Here is a 17,298-nt window from a genome sequence, read left to right as displayed (position 1 = left end):
AAAGAGGAAACATGTAAAACGCTTAACTTTAACCCCCCCCCCCCCGGTGCTATTTCCTGCTAAATTTGGGCCTGGTAGCTCCAAATGGGTTCAGCTGAGGACACAGAAGTTGGTTCCAGTTGCCCTCTTGTGTTGCATCTTCTGCCCCTCCGGTTCCCACTGTAGGAGATAGATGGTGGGGTAAGAAAAATGTGGGGCATATCCCCACAGCCCTACTGTCATCGAAACCAGAGCAATAGAATACAGGTAGTCTTCAACTTACAACAGTTCATTTAGTGACCATTCAAAGTTTAACGACATAAATCACGAAAAGTGACTTATGACCATTTTTCACACTTACGACCTTTGCAGCATCGCCACGGTCAGGTGATCGAAATTCAGGCGGTTGGCAAATGGTTCATACTTACGGCCGTTGCTGTGTCCCAGGGTCATGTGATCCCCTTTTGGCGACCTTCTGACAAGCAAATCAAATCTGGGGAGGCCAGATTCACTTAACAACTGGGTTACTAACTAATCAACTGCACTGATTCACTTAACAACTGTGGCAAGAAAGGTCGTAAAATCGGGAAAAAGTCACTTCACAAATGTCTCGCTTAACAACAGAAATTTTGGGCTCAATTGTGGTCGTACGTTGAGGACTACCTGTACAGGCTTCCCTAACTTGGCCTGCCTAGAGATGTTAGGACTGCAGCTCCCAGCATTCCCAGTTGCTCTGCAGGATACCTAGATTGGGGAAAGTTCATAGGTTTCTTTGCTGGGAATCACCATACAGGTAGTCCTTGACTTAGGACCACAATTGGGACTGGAACTTCCATCGCTAAGTAATGCAGCTGGGAGTCCTCACATGATTGCCTGATTTTATGACTTTTTTTGACTCCAGTTGTTAAGTGAATCCAGCTTTCCCCATTGACTGTGGTTGTCAGACTCCAGCTGAGAAAGTCACAAATGGCTTGTATAAACAGAGGCATAGAATAAAAATCACGTGAAGTATTAGTACCGCTTTATAAAACTCTATAGTAAGAATTGGAATTCTGCAACCAGCTTTGGTCCCCATACTACAAAAAAGATGTTGAGACTTTGGAAAAAGTTCAGAGAAGAGCAACTAAGATGATCAAAGGCCTGGAGAATAAAACACATGAAGAACGGCTGCAGGATTTGGGTTTGGCTAGTCTAGAGAAAATAAGGACTAGGGGTGACATGATAGCAGAGTTCCAGCATTTGAGGGGCTGCCACAAAGAAGAGGGGGTCAAATTATTCTCCAAAGCACCAGAAGGCAGGACAAGAAACAATGGATGGAAACTAATCAAGGAGAGAAGCAACCTGGAATTAAGGAGAAATTTCCTAATAGGACAATTAACCAGTGGAACAGATTGTCTTCAGAAGTGGTGGGGGCTCTATCACTGGGGGTTTTTAAGAAGAGTCTGGACAGTCACTGATCTGAAATGGTATAGGTTCTCCTGCTTGAGCAGGGGGCTGGACTAGAAGACCTCCAAGGTTCCTTCCAGCTCATTTGTTCTAATTTAAATGGCGATCACGTGACTGGGAGCTGCAATGATGGTAAATACATGGCAGACAAAATATATAAATAATGTATCGAAGGAGTAATATGGATTACCCTTTGAAGCTGAATGTACTGGAGTTTCTACACAGAAGCCTGAGTGGCGCAGCAGACTAATGCTACTGTTAAAGGTAGTATTTAGCTTCCAGCTGCCTGCAATTACTGCGAGTTCAATTCTCACCAGGCTCAAGGTTGACTCAGCCTTCCATCCTTCCGAGGTAGGTAAAATGAGGACCCGGATTGTGGGGGTAATAAGCTGACTTTGTATAAAAAAGAACACCGCTTGTGGGGGGCTGAAAGCCCTACTAAGCAGGTATATACAAAAGTATGAAGGCTATTGCTTAACGCATTGTAAGCCACCCTGAGTCTCCGGAGAAGGGCGGCATATAAATAAAAAAATTTTTTTTAAAAAAAAGCTACAAATGGATAAAGATGGCAACAATTTTGAGAAAAGAGACAGAAGAAAACAGGAAATTAGAATTTTATCTGTGGGACTGAATGATGGCCAGGAGGAAGAAGGAAAAAAAAGTACATAGTTGGTTTATTTGATTATGGATAAATAACAATTTGCTATCTCTTGTGATGCTTATTTTGACTGGATAGCATTTTTTAAAAATGTTTCACCGGGTGAAATGGCTTATCTTGCAATATCTATGTTATTTTTTATATGTAAATAAGGGTTACTTATTTACTTATTTACTTAATTCTGGTAATGTTTAACAGTGTTTAATTTTTTAGAATACTTAATTATTAATTGGGATTAGGTTTTTATTATTAAAGCGAGGGATGAGCAGGATTTAGATTAAATGGAAACAGAGATTATGTATTTATGTTGCTAGGTGTCTCTTAATTTTTACTGGACCTTTGCTGATGTATAAGGAGAGTTGAAGATTTAGAAATAAGTTTAGAGGAAATGGGGTGAAGTATGGAATGAAGATGCATTTGGTTGTATTTTAAGAGACAGTGATCAATTCTTAATGTTGAATATACTTGCTGGGGATGAAGGAGAAAGTTTCTTTTTCTTACTACTTCCTTGGAACATTTTTTTTTCCTACACTTTTTCCTTTTTCTTTTTTATGTATTTTTGTATTAATTTCTCATATTTGACCTGTTTAATATATTTCTTAATAAAATTAGTAGGGGAAAAAAGTAAATACATAACCACTTGCCAAGTGCCTAAATCGTGATTACATGACCATGGGAATCCTCGCGAGCTCTGTTTTTGCTGGCGGAGGGTTGCAGGAGGACGTTGTAAGCAACGATGGAACTCGGGAGCCCATTTTTGCTGGCAGAGGGCTCGGGCCACCACAGGTGCCCCCGACACAAGTGATGTTGAGCTGGCCATGCCCACCCTAGCCATGCCCCGCCAGCCCCCCCCCCCCCCCAGGTCAAACACAACCCTGATGCAGCCCTCAGTGAAATTGAGTTTAACACTCCTGGTTAAGAGAAACCATTTTTCCTGAATCCGCCCTTCCCACTCTCTTGGAGTGGGGTGGGGGCGTATGTTCAGCTATGGATTTGGGCTGGGTTCCATTGTGCATCATTACCTGGGCAAACTTTTACTTAAGAGAGAAAGCCTCCAGCAAATTGAGAAGAAAGAGCCCATGAAGCCGATGGTCAGCATACCAGCCATTCATCATTTCTGACATTGCTGAGCTGGGAATATTGAATGGGAAGGGTCAACCATTGCAAGAAAAATAAAGATGTTTTAGGTTCCTGCCTTTCCGTGTATCCCAGAAATCTTTTTAAGTAGGCTTTGTGACCTCACAGCCTTTTTATTAACTTAGTTTGGACTTTTTAGATTTTTTTTTTTTTAGTAAAACTCCCCTTGGCATGGGGTAGACTATAAATTCTAGTGAATAAATAAAAGGGCGTCCAATAGCATACTAGAAAACTGTGGGGACGTGTTGATCTGTGCAAAAGGTTGGATGAATTACTGGCAGCTAGCAGGGACTTCACCTACGGAAGGACACCTTCAGGTCTCTTGGTCCATCCGTGGCTCTCCTGCCCACGAAACTGACTTTCTGAGCAGGTTACCAAAAGCCCAGATTGCTGGAGTGATTTGATTCGTCCATAGAAGGTAGAATAGAGTTGGAAGGGACTTGGAGGAGACCCCTATACGATTTTAGTTCAAATCGCGGCTTGAGTCTTGCAGGCACCCATCAAGGCCATTGGGAATAGGGGAATTGCCCCAAAGACATGCATTTCTCGAACCTAAAGTAGGGATACGGAAAGTAGCTTTGGGGTTTGAGAGCGTGTAGTAAACTCTCAAAAGTGGAGCATCAACTAGTATTCACCAAGTACAGGCAGATAGTTCAGCTACATAATTAAAGTTTTCTTAAAAAAAAAAAAGAGGGGATTATGAGCAGACCCTGGCAGTAATCCAAAATTCTAATTTCTGACTATGATTTAATTTCAATTTTAAATAAATCGGTTTTTAATTTAAAAAGAGTGAGCTTCATAACATTAGCAATGATTGCAACATTAAGCGCAGTGCTCACAATCTAGCAATATAAAACATTATTTATATCTGAATCGTAAACAGCCTTTTGAAATGGATTATGCTTTTTCTCCCTATTCTAATACAACCTGGAGGGTACTAAAAAGTGTTGTGTGAAATTAACATTCTGCTGACTTTCGCCTATAAATGAGAAGCGAGCTATTAACATTTGTGTATTTTCATTATGTAAATTGTGTTAACACATGCCCACAAATTGCCACCAGCGATACAATAATTTTCTCTCAGTGATCATAATGTGTCCAAGTGAGTCATTTTGATTATGACATGCTAATTACATATTGCCTCCCCTTTTTTTCCCCCCTTTTCAGATTCAGAAAAACCAGGGATCTTTAATGGTAAGCTTTATGAGTTTGGGAAAAAAATTCACTTTTCTTTTTCCTGATGGCTGCTTCTTCGCATGCTTGAATGCCTTGTTTTAAACTTAGCAAATTGCATTTTGCGGAAAAAGCAAACCTTTAACTGCCTGTATTAGATTAGGTACCATTAGAAATAATAGGACATCCTGAGCCACGATGTTTTTATAAGAGTTTGCTGCTGTTGATTAATCTTGCTATATTTTATTGCATTAATGATTTTTTTTCCTTTTCCACTCCATGTAAAGATATTGCATATAGCCTAATACTTCTCTCCCCTGTTCCCCCCCCCCCTTTCCATCACAGCCTCTCCAGTTACTCCAGTGCATTGTTGATGAGGTGAGTCGCTGTCTTATGTGCTTTCACTCCTAAAGTCATCCCTAATGGACTGGAAAGCTTATATTTTGTTTCCTAATGAAGCACAATGGCCCGACGTCCTCAACAGCGAGACAAGTTGCCTTGTGCAGCTCTGAGCCGTCGACTCTGCTTGGCCTTGTTCTGCTTTGTGCCGTTTCCTGAGTCTTCCTCTTGAATTCTGGGGGAAATGAGGCTGTTTTCAGGAAAATCTCTCCCTCTCTCTCTTTTTCTTCCCCCTCCTTGGAAAGGAAAAGGGAGACCGTAGAAGCCAGCCCTGCATTAATTGATCACCTCTCCGCCTTGCCAGATGAGGTAATGCAAAGCAAGGCAAGCTGCGATTTGGCTTCTGAAGGAGGCTGGCTTGAGGTGCACTGAAAAAAGGGAGCCCCATTAACGGGGGTCAGAGTTGAGTGGTAAACAAGAACAGATTGGAAGGAGGCGTCTTGTGGGAGAAAGTGGTTGTTGACGTGTCTCTTCTGCAAAATCTGGACCTTTCATTATCATTTCATCCCAGTCTGGAGGTTTCCTGCAGGAGCTCCTCCCTATCCAAGCTTCAAGATGCTGGTGTCTCCTTCAGCACACGGGCAAATGCCCACCTGCTGCCCTGGGTGACCGGATTGGGACAACTCACCGCTGCCAATTCCCCATGGTCACCTGGCCGCAGGACAGCTCAGCACGAGACAATTCAACAAGCACAAAAGTTAAATTAATTTTGACAGAACCCTGACCAAAAACAATAAAATAAAGTCAATCCGGACATACAAGAGTTACAATAATTTCGGCAAAAACGTGGTCACCAATAATAAAAGTACCTGAATGAAATGATTAATACAGCGTTGAATTGTCCTGTCGCCAGTTGTCCTGTGGGAAGTTGGGTGTGGTGAATTGGCCGCAGCGAGTTGTCTTAGACCCCTGGGTGAGAAGGGGCAGCAGCAGCCCCTGCATTTCAGAGGACACTACGCAGCAAAGGGACTGGATGTGCCCCTTTCAGGGTACATAGGATGGCAGAAGGGCCTTCTTTCCTTGAACTCAGCGAACCCGTTGATTTCTGCTTTAGCTTGGAGGAGGTTACTGCAGACCATCCCTCAGTGGTCTCCGTTCTTCTCCAGATAGACCGTGTTGCTCCAAGCCTTCTGTGGTGGGGAAAGCAAGGGAATCAAACAGGACAGGCCGGAGCTCCTTTCAGCCCCCACCAGGTCTTTACTGAAGAAGGAAAAACGCGGGTGGGTTGGTTGGTGGGAGGATGCAGCTTAGGAACCGGGGAAAACCAGTGAATGGAATCTGGAAGAAACCGTGAGAATTGTGGCCAGCTGCAGGAACAGCTTATTGAAGCCACCGGAGGCAAGAGGGGGGATCCAGAGGAAAAAATAATCACTCAGGTGAGAGGCTTTTGTTTGTTGCGAGTGCAAGGTGAACAAAGGAGGGGCGGGGCATATCTTGAGCAGTTACTCCTGAATAAGACTGAGGACCCTACTCGGAGGAGTTGGGTTGTATTTTGAGACAAAGACCAGGTCTCGGATCTGGACAGGTCTGTCCAAATTCTTGAACCACTTGCAGTCTTCTAACAGGATCCATTGTTCTGCTGAAACGTCTGCTGAAATGTCTTTTTTTATCTGTATTTTTACTGTATTTTTATTTTTATCTGTATCTGTATTTCATTTTATCAGATTTCTGCATGGCCACTGCTGAAGTTCTACTGCCTTCACATCCCTTTCATTCTCTCTTTGATTGCTTGTCAGACTGGCACATTCTTCTCTCTCTCTCTCTCTCTCTCTCTCTCTCTCTCTCTCTCTCTCTCTCTCTCCCTCCCTCCCTCCCTCCCTCCCTCCCTCCCTCTCTCTCTCTCTCTCTCTATCTATCTATCTATCTATATATATATATATATATATCATATATCATATATCATATATCATATATCATATATCATATATCATATATATCATATATATCATATATATATACACATATACATATACCATATATATATGGTTTCTCCCTGTATAACATTTCCTTCAGGAATGTAATAAAGGAACCTTTATAAGATTGTTTGTTTTGGAGACTTGCACAATTCTAGAGACTCCTGAATGCTGTGAAAGAGTTTCAGTTGATAAACTTCGCTATTTAAAACATTCTGATCTGACCCTGATATGATTCTGAATCCAATAGATCCTGGAGTTCATGCAAACTGTGAGGATAGATTCACTTGTTATGATTTGAAGACATAGACAAGACATCTTTAAGGATTTGGTCAATTATTGTCCCCTTGACCCTTTCTCATCATAGATAGCAGTCTTTAGCAGGCAAGAACGGATTGGGTGAGTCCAAGATATAGTTAATATTTCTTACCCTACTAATATTCCCTGCAGTTTCTATGTGTGTCCTACCTCAGAATAATGGGCCAGAATAGAATAGAGCTGGAAGAGACCTTGGAGGTCTTCTAGTCCAGCCCCCTGCTCAAGCAGGAGAACTTATACTATTTCAGATAAGTGACTGTCTAGTCTCTTCTTAAAAACCTCCAGTGATGAAGCACCCACAACATCTGAAGGCAACTTCTGTCCACTGGTTAATTGTCCTCACTCATAGGAAGTTTCTTCTTAATTCCAGGTTGCTTCTGTCTTTGATTACTTTATTAATTTATTGGGGCAATTACTTCCTGTGATCTGGACTCAATGCTCCCCCAGTTAACATTTACCCTTTTAAGAGTTTCATCACGCTATTGACTTAAGTTCCATTTGCAACCTACTAAAACATCCAAATTGTTTTCACGTGTACTATTGCCAAATTAAGATTTCCTGTGCTTGTGTCATTCATTTTTCTTGCAGAAGCAGAAGATTTAAAATATTTCTTGCCATTGAAATTTATCCTCCTGCTCAAACTTATCAAGTCTTTTAAAATCTTATTTCGTTTTCATCTAAAATATTAGACACCCCAAACTATTATTTATGGACTAAGCAATCATCCTGCTAATTAGGAGTTCATTTTATAATACCATCTAGCTTACATTTCACCATTATATTAATAATCAGGAGAGCCACCTGGATGTGCTGGTTAGAAACCAGTTCTAGTGCTGCCTTAGGCACAAAGCCAAGTAGCTGACTTTGGCCAGCCCCCCTCTCTCTCAGCCCCGTGACCACACCCAGTTTTACAATATTTTTTGCAGCGGTTGTTAAGCAAATGTCATTAAACAAATCCATTTTCCCAATTGGCAATTATTCCCGGAAACTGGAAGTAAATGGCAGAAACCAGCTAAAGACACTGAAAATCATGGTTATGCAACCGTGAGACACTGCAAATGGTTCTAAATCTGCGTCATTGCCAAGTACCGAAAATGCAAACATATGACCCAGAGGGGGGGATGTGCCCATCTGAACATCAAAAAGTAGTTCTGGGGAGATCCATTGTAACTTGAAACAATCACTAAGCAACTGGTTGTTAAGCGAAAACTGCCTCTCTTTGTTTAGTCTTGGGAAATAAAACAGTTGGCGTATGATAGGATTGCGTTCTTCAGATATCTGTAAAGGGGAATATTTGTATCTCAGGATTGAATTGGTGGGTCCTTGGTGCTCTCTGAGCTCAGAGATTTTTCTTGCAGACGTTTCTTTACCCAACTAGCAGTGGTGGGTTCCTCCCTGTTCGGCCCGGTTCTCCCGAGCCGGTAGCGGTGATGATATGATGTCACCGAACCTGTTCTGCCCCCCAAACCCCGCGTTATTCTTCCCTTTTATTTGGTCCCACCCCCAATCTATTGCTGCCTCCTGAGTCCCAGCTGATGGCTAGAGGGAAAAAAACTGTTTAAACTCTTGTCGCCCTACAGCTGATCAGTGTTAAAAGAAAACAAATGAGTAGACCAGTGCCTGCAAAAATAAATGGGTAGATTGGTACAGCTCTGCGAGCAGTTAAAAGCCTGGTAGACCAGTACCTCTGCTAAATCCTAAATAATTGTCACATGACCATCAAGCCACGCCCACAAAATAAGCCACACCCACAGAACCGGTAGTAAAAAAATTTAGAACCCACCCCTGCCAACTAGGTAACATCATCAGTGCTAGTCAGTAGTACTGATGGTGTTACTTAAAACAACCAAGCTCAGGGAGCACCAAGGACCCCTGACTTCAGATATCTATCCCGGCAATGAGTCTGTTTCCCCTCCCCACTCAAAGGTAGCAAAACAGGTGCTCTCTTTGCTCACTTTCAGAGATACAGGTTAGGTTTTGTCCTCTTTGGCTTTTACCTGTCTGTAAGATGGTGCAGCTTGGAAAGGCAGCCCTGCTGTTGATGCAATTCATTGTCTGCCATCTCCATTAGGATTTTGCTTTTTGTTTACCTGCAAAAAGTCTCATTTTCAGTTGAAAGGGAAGTTATAAATATTTTAATAAATTTAAAAAGGTGGTTTGCTGCTGATTTGCTTTACAACAGGGGCCCAAACCAAAGTGTCTCCCAAAGCTGATAAAATCCAGTGCTCTACACAGAAGACTGCAGGGTAGATGGCCTACTTGTGGTTAGCTGCTGCACTTGAATTCCAGAACTTTTCTGTTAAGCCAGAGCTTGTCTCGGCTTGTCGTTCGTTCAGAACTGTCGTTCTCCCACACCCCCCATCGATGGCGAGCTCCGGCAGGACTCGACAGCTTGTCCTGCTCACAAGGCTTCCCATGAAATATGTGGTGCGCCTCCATTCCACACCATTCAAAGACTTTTGGCATGATATTTTTCAAATGTAACCAACCAGAACAAATACTTTTTTTAAAAAAAAAAAGATTTATATGCCGCCCTTCTCCGGAGACTCAGGGCAGCTTACAATGCGTTAAGCCTTCATACTTTTGTATATTTATACAAAATCAGCTTATTGCCCCCACAATCCGGGTCCTCATTTTACCTACCTTAGAAAGGATGGAAGGCTGAGTCAACCTTGAGCCTGGTGAGATTTGAACTTGCAGTAATTGCAGGCAGCTGATGTTAATAACAGTGCTTTAGTCTGCTGTGCCACCAGGGCTCTTACTGTCCCAAAGGTGCTTTTTCAAAAGGCCACTGGACTTTGTTTTTCCTTGAAGACGTTTCCCTTCTCATTCAAGAAGCTTCTTCAGTTCAGATAGGTCTTCAAGAAAAAACAAAGTCCAATGGCTTTTTGAAAAAGCACCTTTGGGACAACCGTGACTTGGACGACTGAGAATCTCCATAGACAGAATAAATGCTCTTTTCTGACAGGGCATCTTCGTGACTTCAGTCTTTAAAACAGCTTCAGCATGTTTATAAGTGCAAATTACTCTTCAACAGTTGTTGACTTCTGAACTCCAGGCAGAGTTCAGCATCCCGAGATCAGATGTCAGTGCTTTCTGCGGTTGTTGTAGGCCTGGAATGAAGACTGCGCACCAAGTTGATGCTGCAGACCTCAAGCTGGAGAGCGTGTTTATGTGTGTGCTTGTGTGAGAGAGAACTGACACCACGTCGCATGGGTATAATTGCAAAGATAATCGCAAGGATAGCTTGATGCTTAGTCTCCTGTACAAGGAGCCCCACGCTTAGCCCCATCTAAAATCTCCCAACCCCAAAGGGAGACGATGTTATTTTCCTGCCTGCATAAACAAGTCCAGAGACTTCTCGTGGCCGCTTTTCTGTTCCATTTGCTCTTCCAGCCTCCGGTGTTTTTTTCCTAACAGATGCCCCGCTCACCCTCGAAGCTCCCTGCCTCCAGTCATGAGGACTATGAGCTTCTCTTCTTGGGCGTGTGAGCCGCGCGAGAGCGAGGAGCTCCAAGGAGCACCACCTGCTTCTGAGCGCCACGCGCTGCAGAATGGGGCAATGAAAGCCCCGCTGGCTTCTGGGCTCCCTGCCTTCAGCAGGCGATGAATTCCATTTCTCCTCAGGCCCCGGTGGGTGCCCTACAGATTTTGCTTCCCTCAATGCCTGCCTCATTCTCTTCCTGCTTTCCTCCCTCAGCTCTTTTTAAGATGCAGCCCTGTTGGGGGAGAATAATTGTCCCCACTTAATGGGCTCATGTCTGTGTCTCTTTCTAAATAAGGACCTCATGAGAAAAAGTCTGTTTGCTTTCCGATATGTTGCAGCTGCTGTTGTTTTCAGCACATTCATGATAACGCAAGTCTTAGCTATTAAAAGTGTTTAGTGTTCTAAGACTGATGATCTTGGGCCAAATGCTCCCTTGTGCACCAACTTTGTGAGAGCAAATGAGGACTGGAAAGATCCGGAAACTCAAAAGGGCAAAGTGGGGGGGGAGCCACGTTGCTACCCATCCGCAGCTGCCCTTGTCTGGCAGGGTCCCCCACTCACACCTGTGAGTGGGTAATGGCGCCATTCCCAACACGCGTGTGAGGTCCTGGGTTGTGGTCCAGGACTCAGTCTTTTTCTGTGGAAGTACGTAAACGGGGAGCGTTCGAAGACTTCTCCAATGTCTGAGATCTCAGTGGGGAGGCCTCCAAACAAAAGCAAGCCCAGATGCTTTGAAGTGAGAACTTGGCTTTTGGGAATTGCCATTCTGGTCAGGATATTTGGGGAAAGGGTACAACAGAGCTGGAGAATGACGTGCGGAGAAGGAAACTGGCAAGAGAGCTGCCTCAGACGCCTCACGACAAGAGCCTAGAATAGCTTTCGTGTAGAAAAAAAGGCCACCAAGAGGCTAGGAGAGGATGGCAACACTATAGTCCTCGACTTACGACCACAGTGCAGCCCAACATTTCTGTTCCTAATAAACAAGAGAGATGCTAAGTGGATTTTGTCCCATTTTACTGGCTTTCCTGCCACCGTTGTTAAGTGAATCACTGCACTTTGTTATGTTAGTAACACGGTTGTTAAGTGAATCTGACTTCCCCATTGACTTTGCTTGTCAGAAGGTCGCCAAACGGGATCACATGACCCCGAGACACCGCGACTGTCATAAATGACAGGAATAGCATCAGACAAGAAACAATGAAATGGTTGGAAACTAATGAAAGAGAGAAGCAAGCTGGAATTAAGAAGAAATTTCCTAACAGTGAGGACAATTAACCAGCGGAACCACTTTGCCACCAGAAATTGTGAGTGCTTCAACACTGGAGGTTTTTAAGAAGAGACTGGACAGTCATTTGTCTGAAACGGTATAGGCTCTCCTGCTTGAGCAGCGGGCTGGACTAGAAGACCTCCAAGGTCCCTTTTGGCTCCTGTTCTGTTCATATAATATAATGATGTGATATCATTATGATATGATATGATATGATATGATATGATATAATTAATATAATAATATAATATAATATAATATAATATAATTAATATAATATAATAATATAGAGTCAGTTTCCAAGATCTGAATTTTAATCATGTGACCAGAGAGATGCTTCAATGATCATAAGTGTGAAAAACAGCCATAAGTCACTTTTTTCAATGTTGTTAACTTCAAACAGTCACTAAACAAACTCTTGTAAGTTGAGGACTACCTGTACTTTATGTAGATTCCTGCAGGACCTGAGGACCTTTTTCTTCTTCTCACGGGGCCAATACATGTCCCTAAGAAGGAGCCCCGCTGGCAAGGCAACCATCCGATCAAGCTGTGATTCTCAACTTCGGCCTCTTTTTTTTTTTTTTTAAATTTGATTTATATGCCGCCCTTCTCCGGAGACTCAGGGCGGCTTACAATGCGTTAAGCAATAGCCTTCATACTTTTGTATATTTTACAAAGTCAGCTTATTGCCCCCACAAACTGGGTCCTCATTTTACCTACCTTAGAAAGGATGGAAGGCTGAGTCAACCTTGAGCCTGGTGAGATTTGAACTTACTAATTGCAGGCAGCTGGAGTTAAATTACAATGCATTAGTCTGCTGAGCTATCCAGGCTCCTCTTGAAGATGGGCGGACTTCAATTCCCAGAATTCCCCAGCCAGCTTTGCTTAGTCTGGTTTACCTGATGGGGCTGTCCTATCGCCTCTTTCACGCCCTACAAACATCTTTTTTCATAGTTCCTGCTAGTGTTAAGTCCATACAGTTCTGTGACTTTACTTCGTACAAGTAATCCTCAACTTACAACAGTTCATTTAGTGACCATTCGAACTTACGACAGCACTGGGAAAAAGTGTCTTATGACTATTTTTCACACTCAGCATCTCCCTGCTCACCTGATCAACATTCAGACAGTTGGCAGCTGATTCGAATTCATGACAGTCGCAGTGTCCCAGGTCCTGTCCTTTTGCGACAAACAAAATCAATGGGGAACCAGATTGACTTTAGTAACAACCGTGTTATTAATTTAACAACTGCATTGATTCACTTAACAACTGTGGCAAGAAAGATTGTAAAATGGGGCAAAATTCATTTAATAAATATCTCACTTAATAACGGAACTGTTTGGCTCAATTGTGGTCGTAAAGTCGAGGATTACTTGTCATCTTCATCCCCACATCCATTTTCCATTTGTTCAGTTGGGAGATTCGTCTTGTCTTCTTCGAATATGTTTCATATCCCACTCATACTTTCCCCTCCTGCAGTCATTCGACTTCCATTCTTATTTCTTTTCTTTTCCCCTTTTCCCCCAAGATCCATTCTTGGCACTAAAAGTAGTTTGTATCCCATTCATAACTCTAATTATCCTTACATCTTTCACTAATACTCTCAGTCTTTCACCATAAACAGTTAAATCGTGCATACTATGCATTTGGATTTCCAATATATTCCTTTGCCATGAGGGTCTATGAATTGACTTATGCTTAAATCACACATTTAACACAAATATTTCTCTAAGAGATAATCACCCGATCGCCCCATTATCACTTATTCTTGGGTCTCAGGGCGGCTCAATAGCTTTTCCCCCCTTCTGTTGTCTTACTTCCATCCATCCGTTCACGTGTCATGTAGCAAAATAACGTCTCCCACCTGGATTGCATTCTTTCAGAAATGTATTTCCTTCCAAGCATATCTGTGCTGTTCTCTGCATACTAGAATATCTAATTTAAAGACAACCTTGCAAGTTAAAACTCCGTTTCCTACATCTCGCCAACCGGGAGGTATTTGCACGATCTAGGCAATATGGACCAGTCGAAAGGAAATGGCTCTTCACACAGCATGATTAACCTGCAGGATTCATTACCATGAGAGATATTGACTACCAATAATTTGGATGGCTTTAAAAAAGGAATTGGGTGAATTCCTGGAAGACAGGTCTATCTAGGGCTGTTAATTTTGAACAATCATTGTTATCTGCAGGCCTCTAAATTACCAGTTGCAGGAGTTGTGGCTGGCATTAGCATTTGGAAGAAACTCAACAAATTGCTAAAGTAACTGGAATTAGAACTGAATGCTTCGTAGAAGGCTGCAGCACCTCTCAGAGGGATGAAAGTTATTGTTCTATGAGTAAGTCAGCTGTGTTCAAGAACACAACAAAAATAATACTGGCAGTCCTTGTTTAGCAACCACAATGGGGGCTACAATTCTGTCATTAAGTGAAGTGGTCATTAAGCAAAACAGCAACTGTGCTTATGATCTGACTTCAGCTTTCCTTTGCTTTACAGATCTGTGAAGGTCAGAAATTGAAGGACTGGTCCAAAGGTGCTTTTAAAAAAGCAAGTAGACTTCCTTGGGTTTTTTTCCTTGAAAATGTTTCACTTATCATCCAAGAAGCTTGTTTGTGAACTGAAGAAGCTTCTTGGATGAGAAGCGAAATGTTTTCAAGGAAAAAACTAAGAAAGTCCAGCTGCCTTTTGTAAAAGCATATTTGGGACAACCATGATTTGGATGATTGAGAATCTCTAGACAACTGGACACAAAGGTTTTTTTTGTCACTATAACGACTGCAAAACTGCAAATGGACAGTACGAGGCTCTAAATAAAGATTACCTGTAGTCTTTTTGCACTTCTGAAAGTTTAGGATTATGGTACTTGAGGGTCTGCCACAAAGAAGAGGTTTTTTTGTTTTTTTGTTTTGTTTTTTTCAAATTATTCTCCAACGCACCGGAGGGCAGGAGAAGAAACAATGGTTGGAAACTAGCCAAGGAGAGAAGCAACCTGGAATTAAGGAGAAACTTCCTAACATTGAGGACAATTAACCAGTGGAACAGAAGTTGCCTCCAGAAATTGTGGATGCTCAGTCACTGGAGGTTTTTAAGAAAAGATTAAACAGCCACTTATCTGAAATAGTATGGGTACTGCTGCTTGGGCAGGGGGCTGGACTAGAAGACCTCCAAGGTCCCTTCCAGCTCATTCATTCATTCATACTATTTACCTCTCTAGATGACTTTCCCTCTTCTAAGGCTATGCCTCTTGGTCCTCTCTCTGTTTGGCTCATCTGCCCCCAGGCCCATCTACATCTGCTTCTCTCCTGTTGAAGAGAGAGCAACCCTTAGGTGACCCACCCAAAACGCTGGGCTCCACCTGGATTGGGTGGGATGAAGAACCACGCCGAATCACTTTATTGGTAGCATTTCTCTGTTCTGTTCTCTGCTGTTTCAGGGTCAAATTACTCCTGGGAACAAAAGACATTTCCTGGTGGGTTCATATTGTCACGAACTTCAGTTAAGAGGGTTTTGCCAAGTGGTTGTAAACAGACAGATCTGAAATGTAGCCCCTTAACTACCAACACCAAATGTGGGTAGCTCTTTGAGACTTTGTCGGCTGCTTTGAGTCTGGTAGCCCTGGCTTGTTTCTAAGGCCATCCATCTCTTTGGCAGAAACGCTTTCAAAAACTTCCAGAAATAGAAAAGAATGTGGAATGTGCACCCCGCCATACATTTTCTTTTCTCTGGTATTAAATACATTTGTACTGAAGAGAGTCTAGTGTCAGAATGAATCTATCTATCATTACTTGTACCCTATTCCAAATGTTTTCTGCTGTTCCTTTTCATGGAGCCTGAAACTGTGACCTTACCTAGGTGCAAGATGCAAAGGCTAGATGGAAACTAGGTGAAACCACAGGTAGGAATAGCTGAATAGCTGAACCTTTAGACCAACCTGAGAACCAAACCTTCCCAAGAGGCCAAACTCATTTAAAGGTTCCTAAAAACTCAATCTTCCAAGTGTCAATGGAGATACCTGATTATATGCAGCAGAGTTTTATGAAAACGCAAGAAAGACGTCATGGGGTGAAAGAGAGCAATAAACAGGCTGAGCATTTTAACAGCATTTTAATCTGGCTCTTGTGATAGAGTCAGGTTCTGGGAGGGGCTTCTAGGTCCAACCTTCCCTCTTTAAATAGATGAATGAAAAGAAGGGTCCAGGTTGCCAAGCTTTCTGTAGCAAAGAGCGATGCAATGACAGCTCCTTGGTTGTGTCAAAAGCAGTTGGCAGCCATCAATGCCGGGATGCATTTCTTAAAAGTTGGCAGGGACTTCTTAAAAAGAAGTCCAGAAATGGTGAACAAACCTTCTGAAAGAGACATCACTGCTCATGTTGCAATAAGACCCAAGGCCAAGGAAGTATGGAGTGTGTTCTAGGGTGCTCATAATTTCATCACTAGCAATAGCACCTAGATTTATGCACCACTTCATGGTGCTTTTACAGCCCTCTCTAAGCAGTTTACAGGGTCAGCCTCTGGCCCCCAACAATCTGGGCCCTCATTTCACTGGCTTCGGAAGGATGGAAAGCTGAGTCAACCTTGAGAATCGAACTGCTGGCAATCAGCAGTCAGCAGAATTAGCCTGTAGTACTGCATTCTAACCACTGCGCCACTGCGGCTCTTGTCGAATCAGTACTGAAATAGAAGTTAACCAGCATCAGTGTTCACGCACACAGACACATGAACACCCACCAACTAGAAGCCAAGACTCTACTTCAGATTTTCCCAGCCTACCCCAGAGTAGGACCTCGGGGCCGTTGTAACAGATCTAGCAGATGAATGAGCTGTGGTGGTGCAGTGGTTAGAGTGCAGTACTGCAGGCTACTTCTGCTGCCTGCAATTTGGCAGTTCAAATCTCACCAAGCTCAAGGTTGATTCAGCCTTCCCTCCTTCCAAGGTTGGTAAAATTGTTGAGGGCAAGAGGCTGACTCTGTAAACCGCTTAGAGAGGGCTGTAAAGCACTATAAAACAGTATATAAGTCTAAGTGCTATTGCTACTGCTAATTGATCCTGAAAGGGCTCCAAAAGTGCAGCAATAGTAACAGCAATAGCAATAGCAATAGCAAAGCTGGCTGAGGAACTTTGGGAGTTGAAGTCCACAAGTCTTAAAATTGCCAAGGGTGGAGACTCCTGGTTTAGAGGGGGGACTCCTGCTCTCTAAGCAGTTCACAGAGTCAGCATTTTGCCCCCAACAATCTGGTTCCTGAAGTACTATTGTGCAGTCTGACTTCTCTGCAGCGAGATCTTTCTTGTGGCTAAATGGATATATGAAGTGGATTCTGAGCAGCATTGTGTGAAAACTCTGACTTGGCCTACTTGTCTTCCGTAGAGCCTTGACCTCTTGCAAACCTCAATATTTATCTACTGCTAGAAACTGGAAATAGAATTTGAAGGTCTCTTTTTAACAATTATTTTAACTTGGAGGAATGTGGGTGGGATGGAGCCCCTCAGTGCTACTATCTCTCTCTCCCTTTCCAACTGCT

General features: G+C 42.9%; 1 protein-coding gene across 4 annotated transcripts in view; it reads left to right on the top strand.

Annotated features, from left to right (window-relative positions):
- Positions 1–17,298, top strand: part of MAP2K5 (mitogen-activated protein kinase kinase 5) — a 161,391-nt gene that overhangs the window by 108,494 nt on the left and 35,599 nt on the right. For all 4 annotated transcript variants that reach the window (XM_070953374.1, XM_070953371.1, XM_070953372.1 and 1 more), the window contains 2 exons: positions 4,388–4,414; positions 4,739–4,771. In XM_070953374.1, coding sequence (XP_070809475.1) covers positions 4,388–4,414; positions 4,739–4,771 — 60 coding nt within the window. The remainder of the gene's footprint in view (positions 1–4,387; positions 4,415–4,738; positions 4,772–17,298) is intronic.

This window comes from Pituophis catenifer, unplaced genomic scaffold (assembly GCF_029215685.1).
Source record: "Pituophis catenifer annectens isolate HBS135680 unplaced genomic scaffold, rPitCat1.0.hap2 SCAF_14, whole genome shotgun sequence".
Lineage (NCBI taxonomy): Eukaryota > Metazoa > Chordata > Lepidosauria > Squamata > Colubridae > Pituophis > Pituophis catenifer.
Note: the sequence above shows the minus strand (reverse complement) of the source record. Positions and strands in the feature narration are given on the sequence as shown.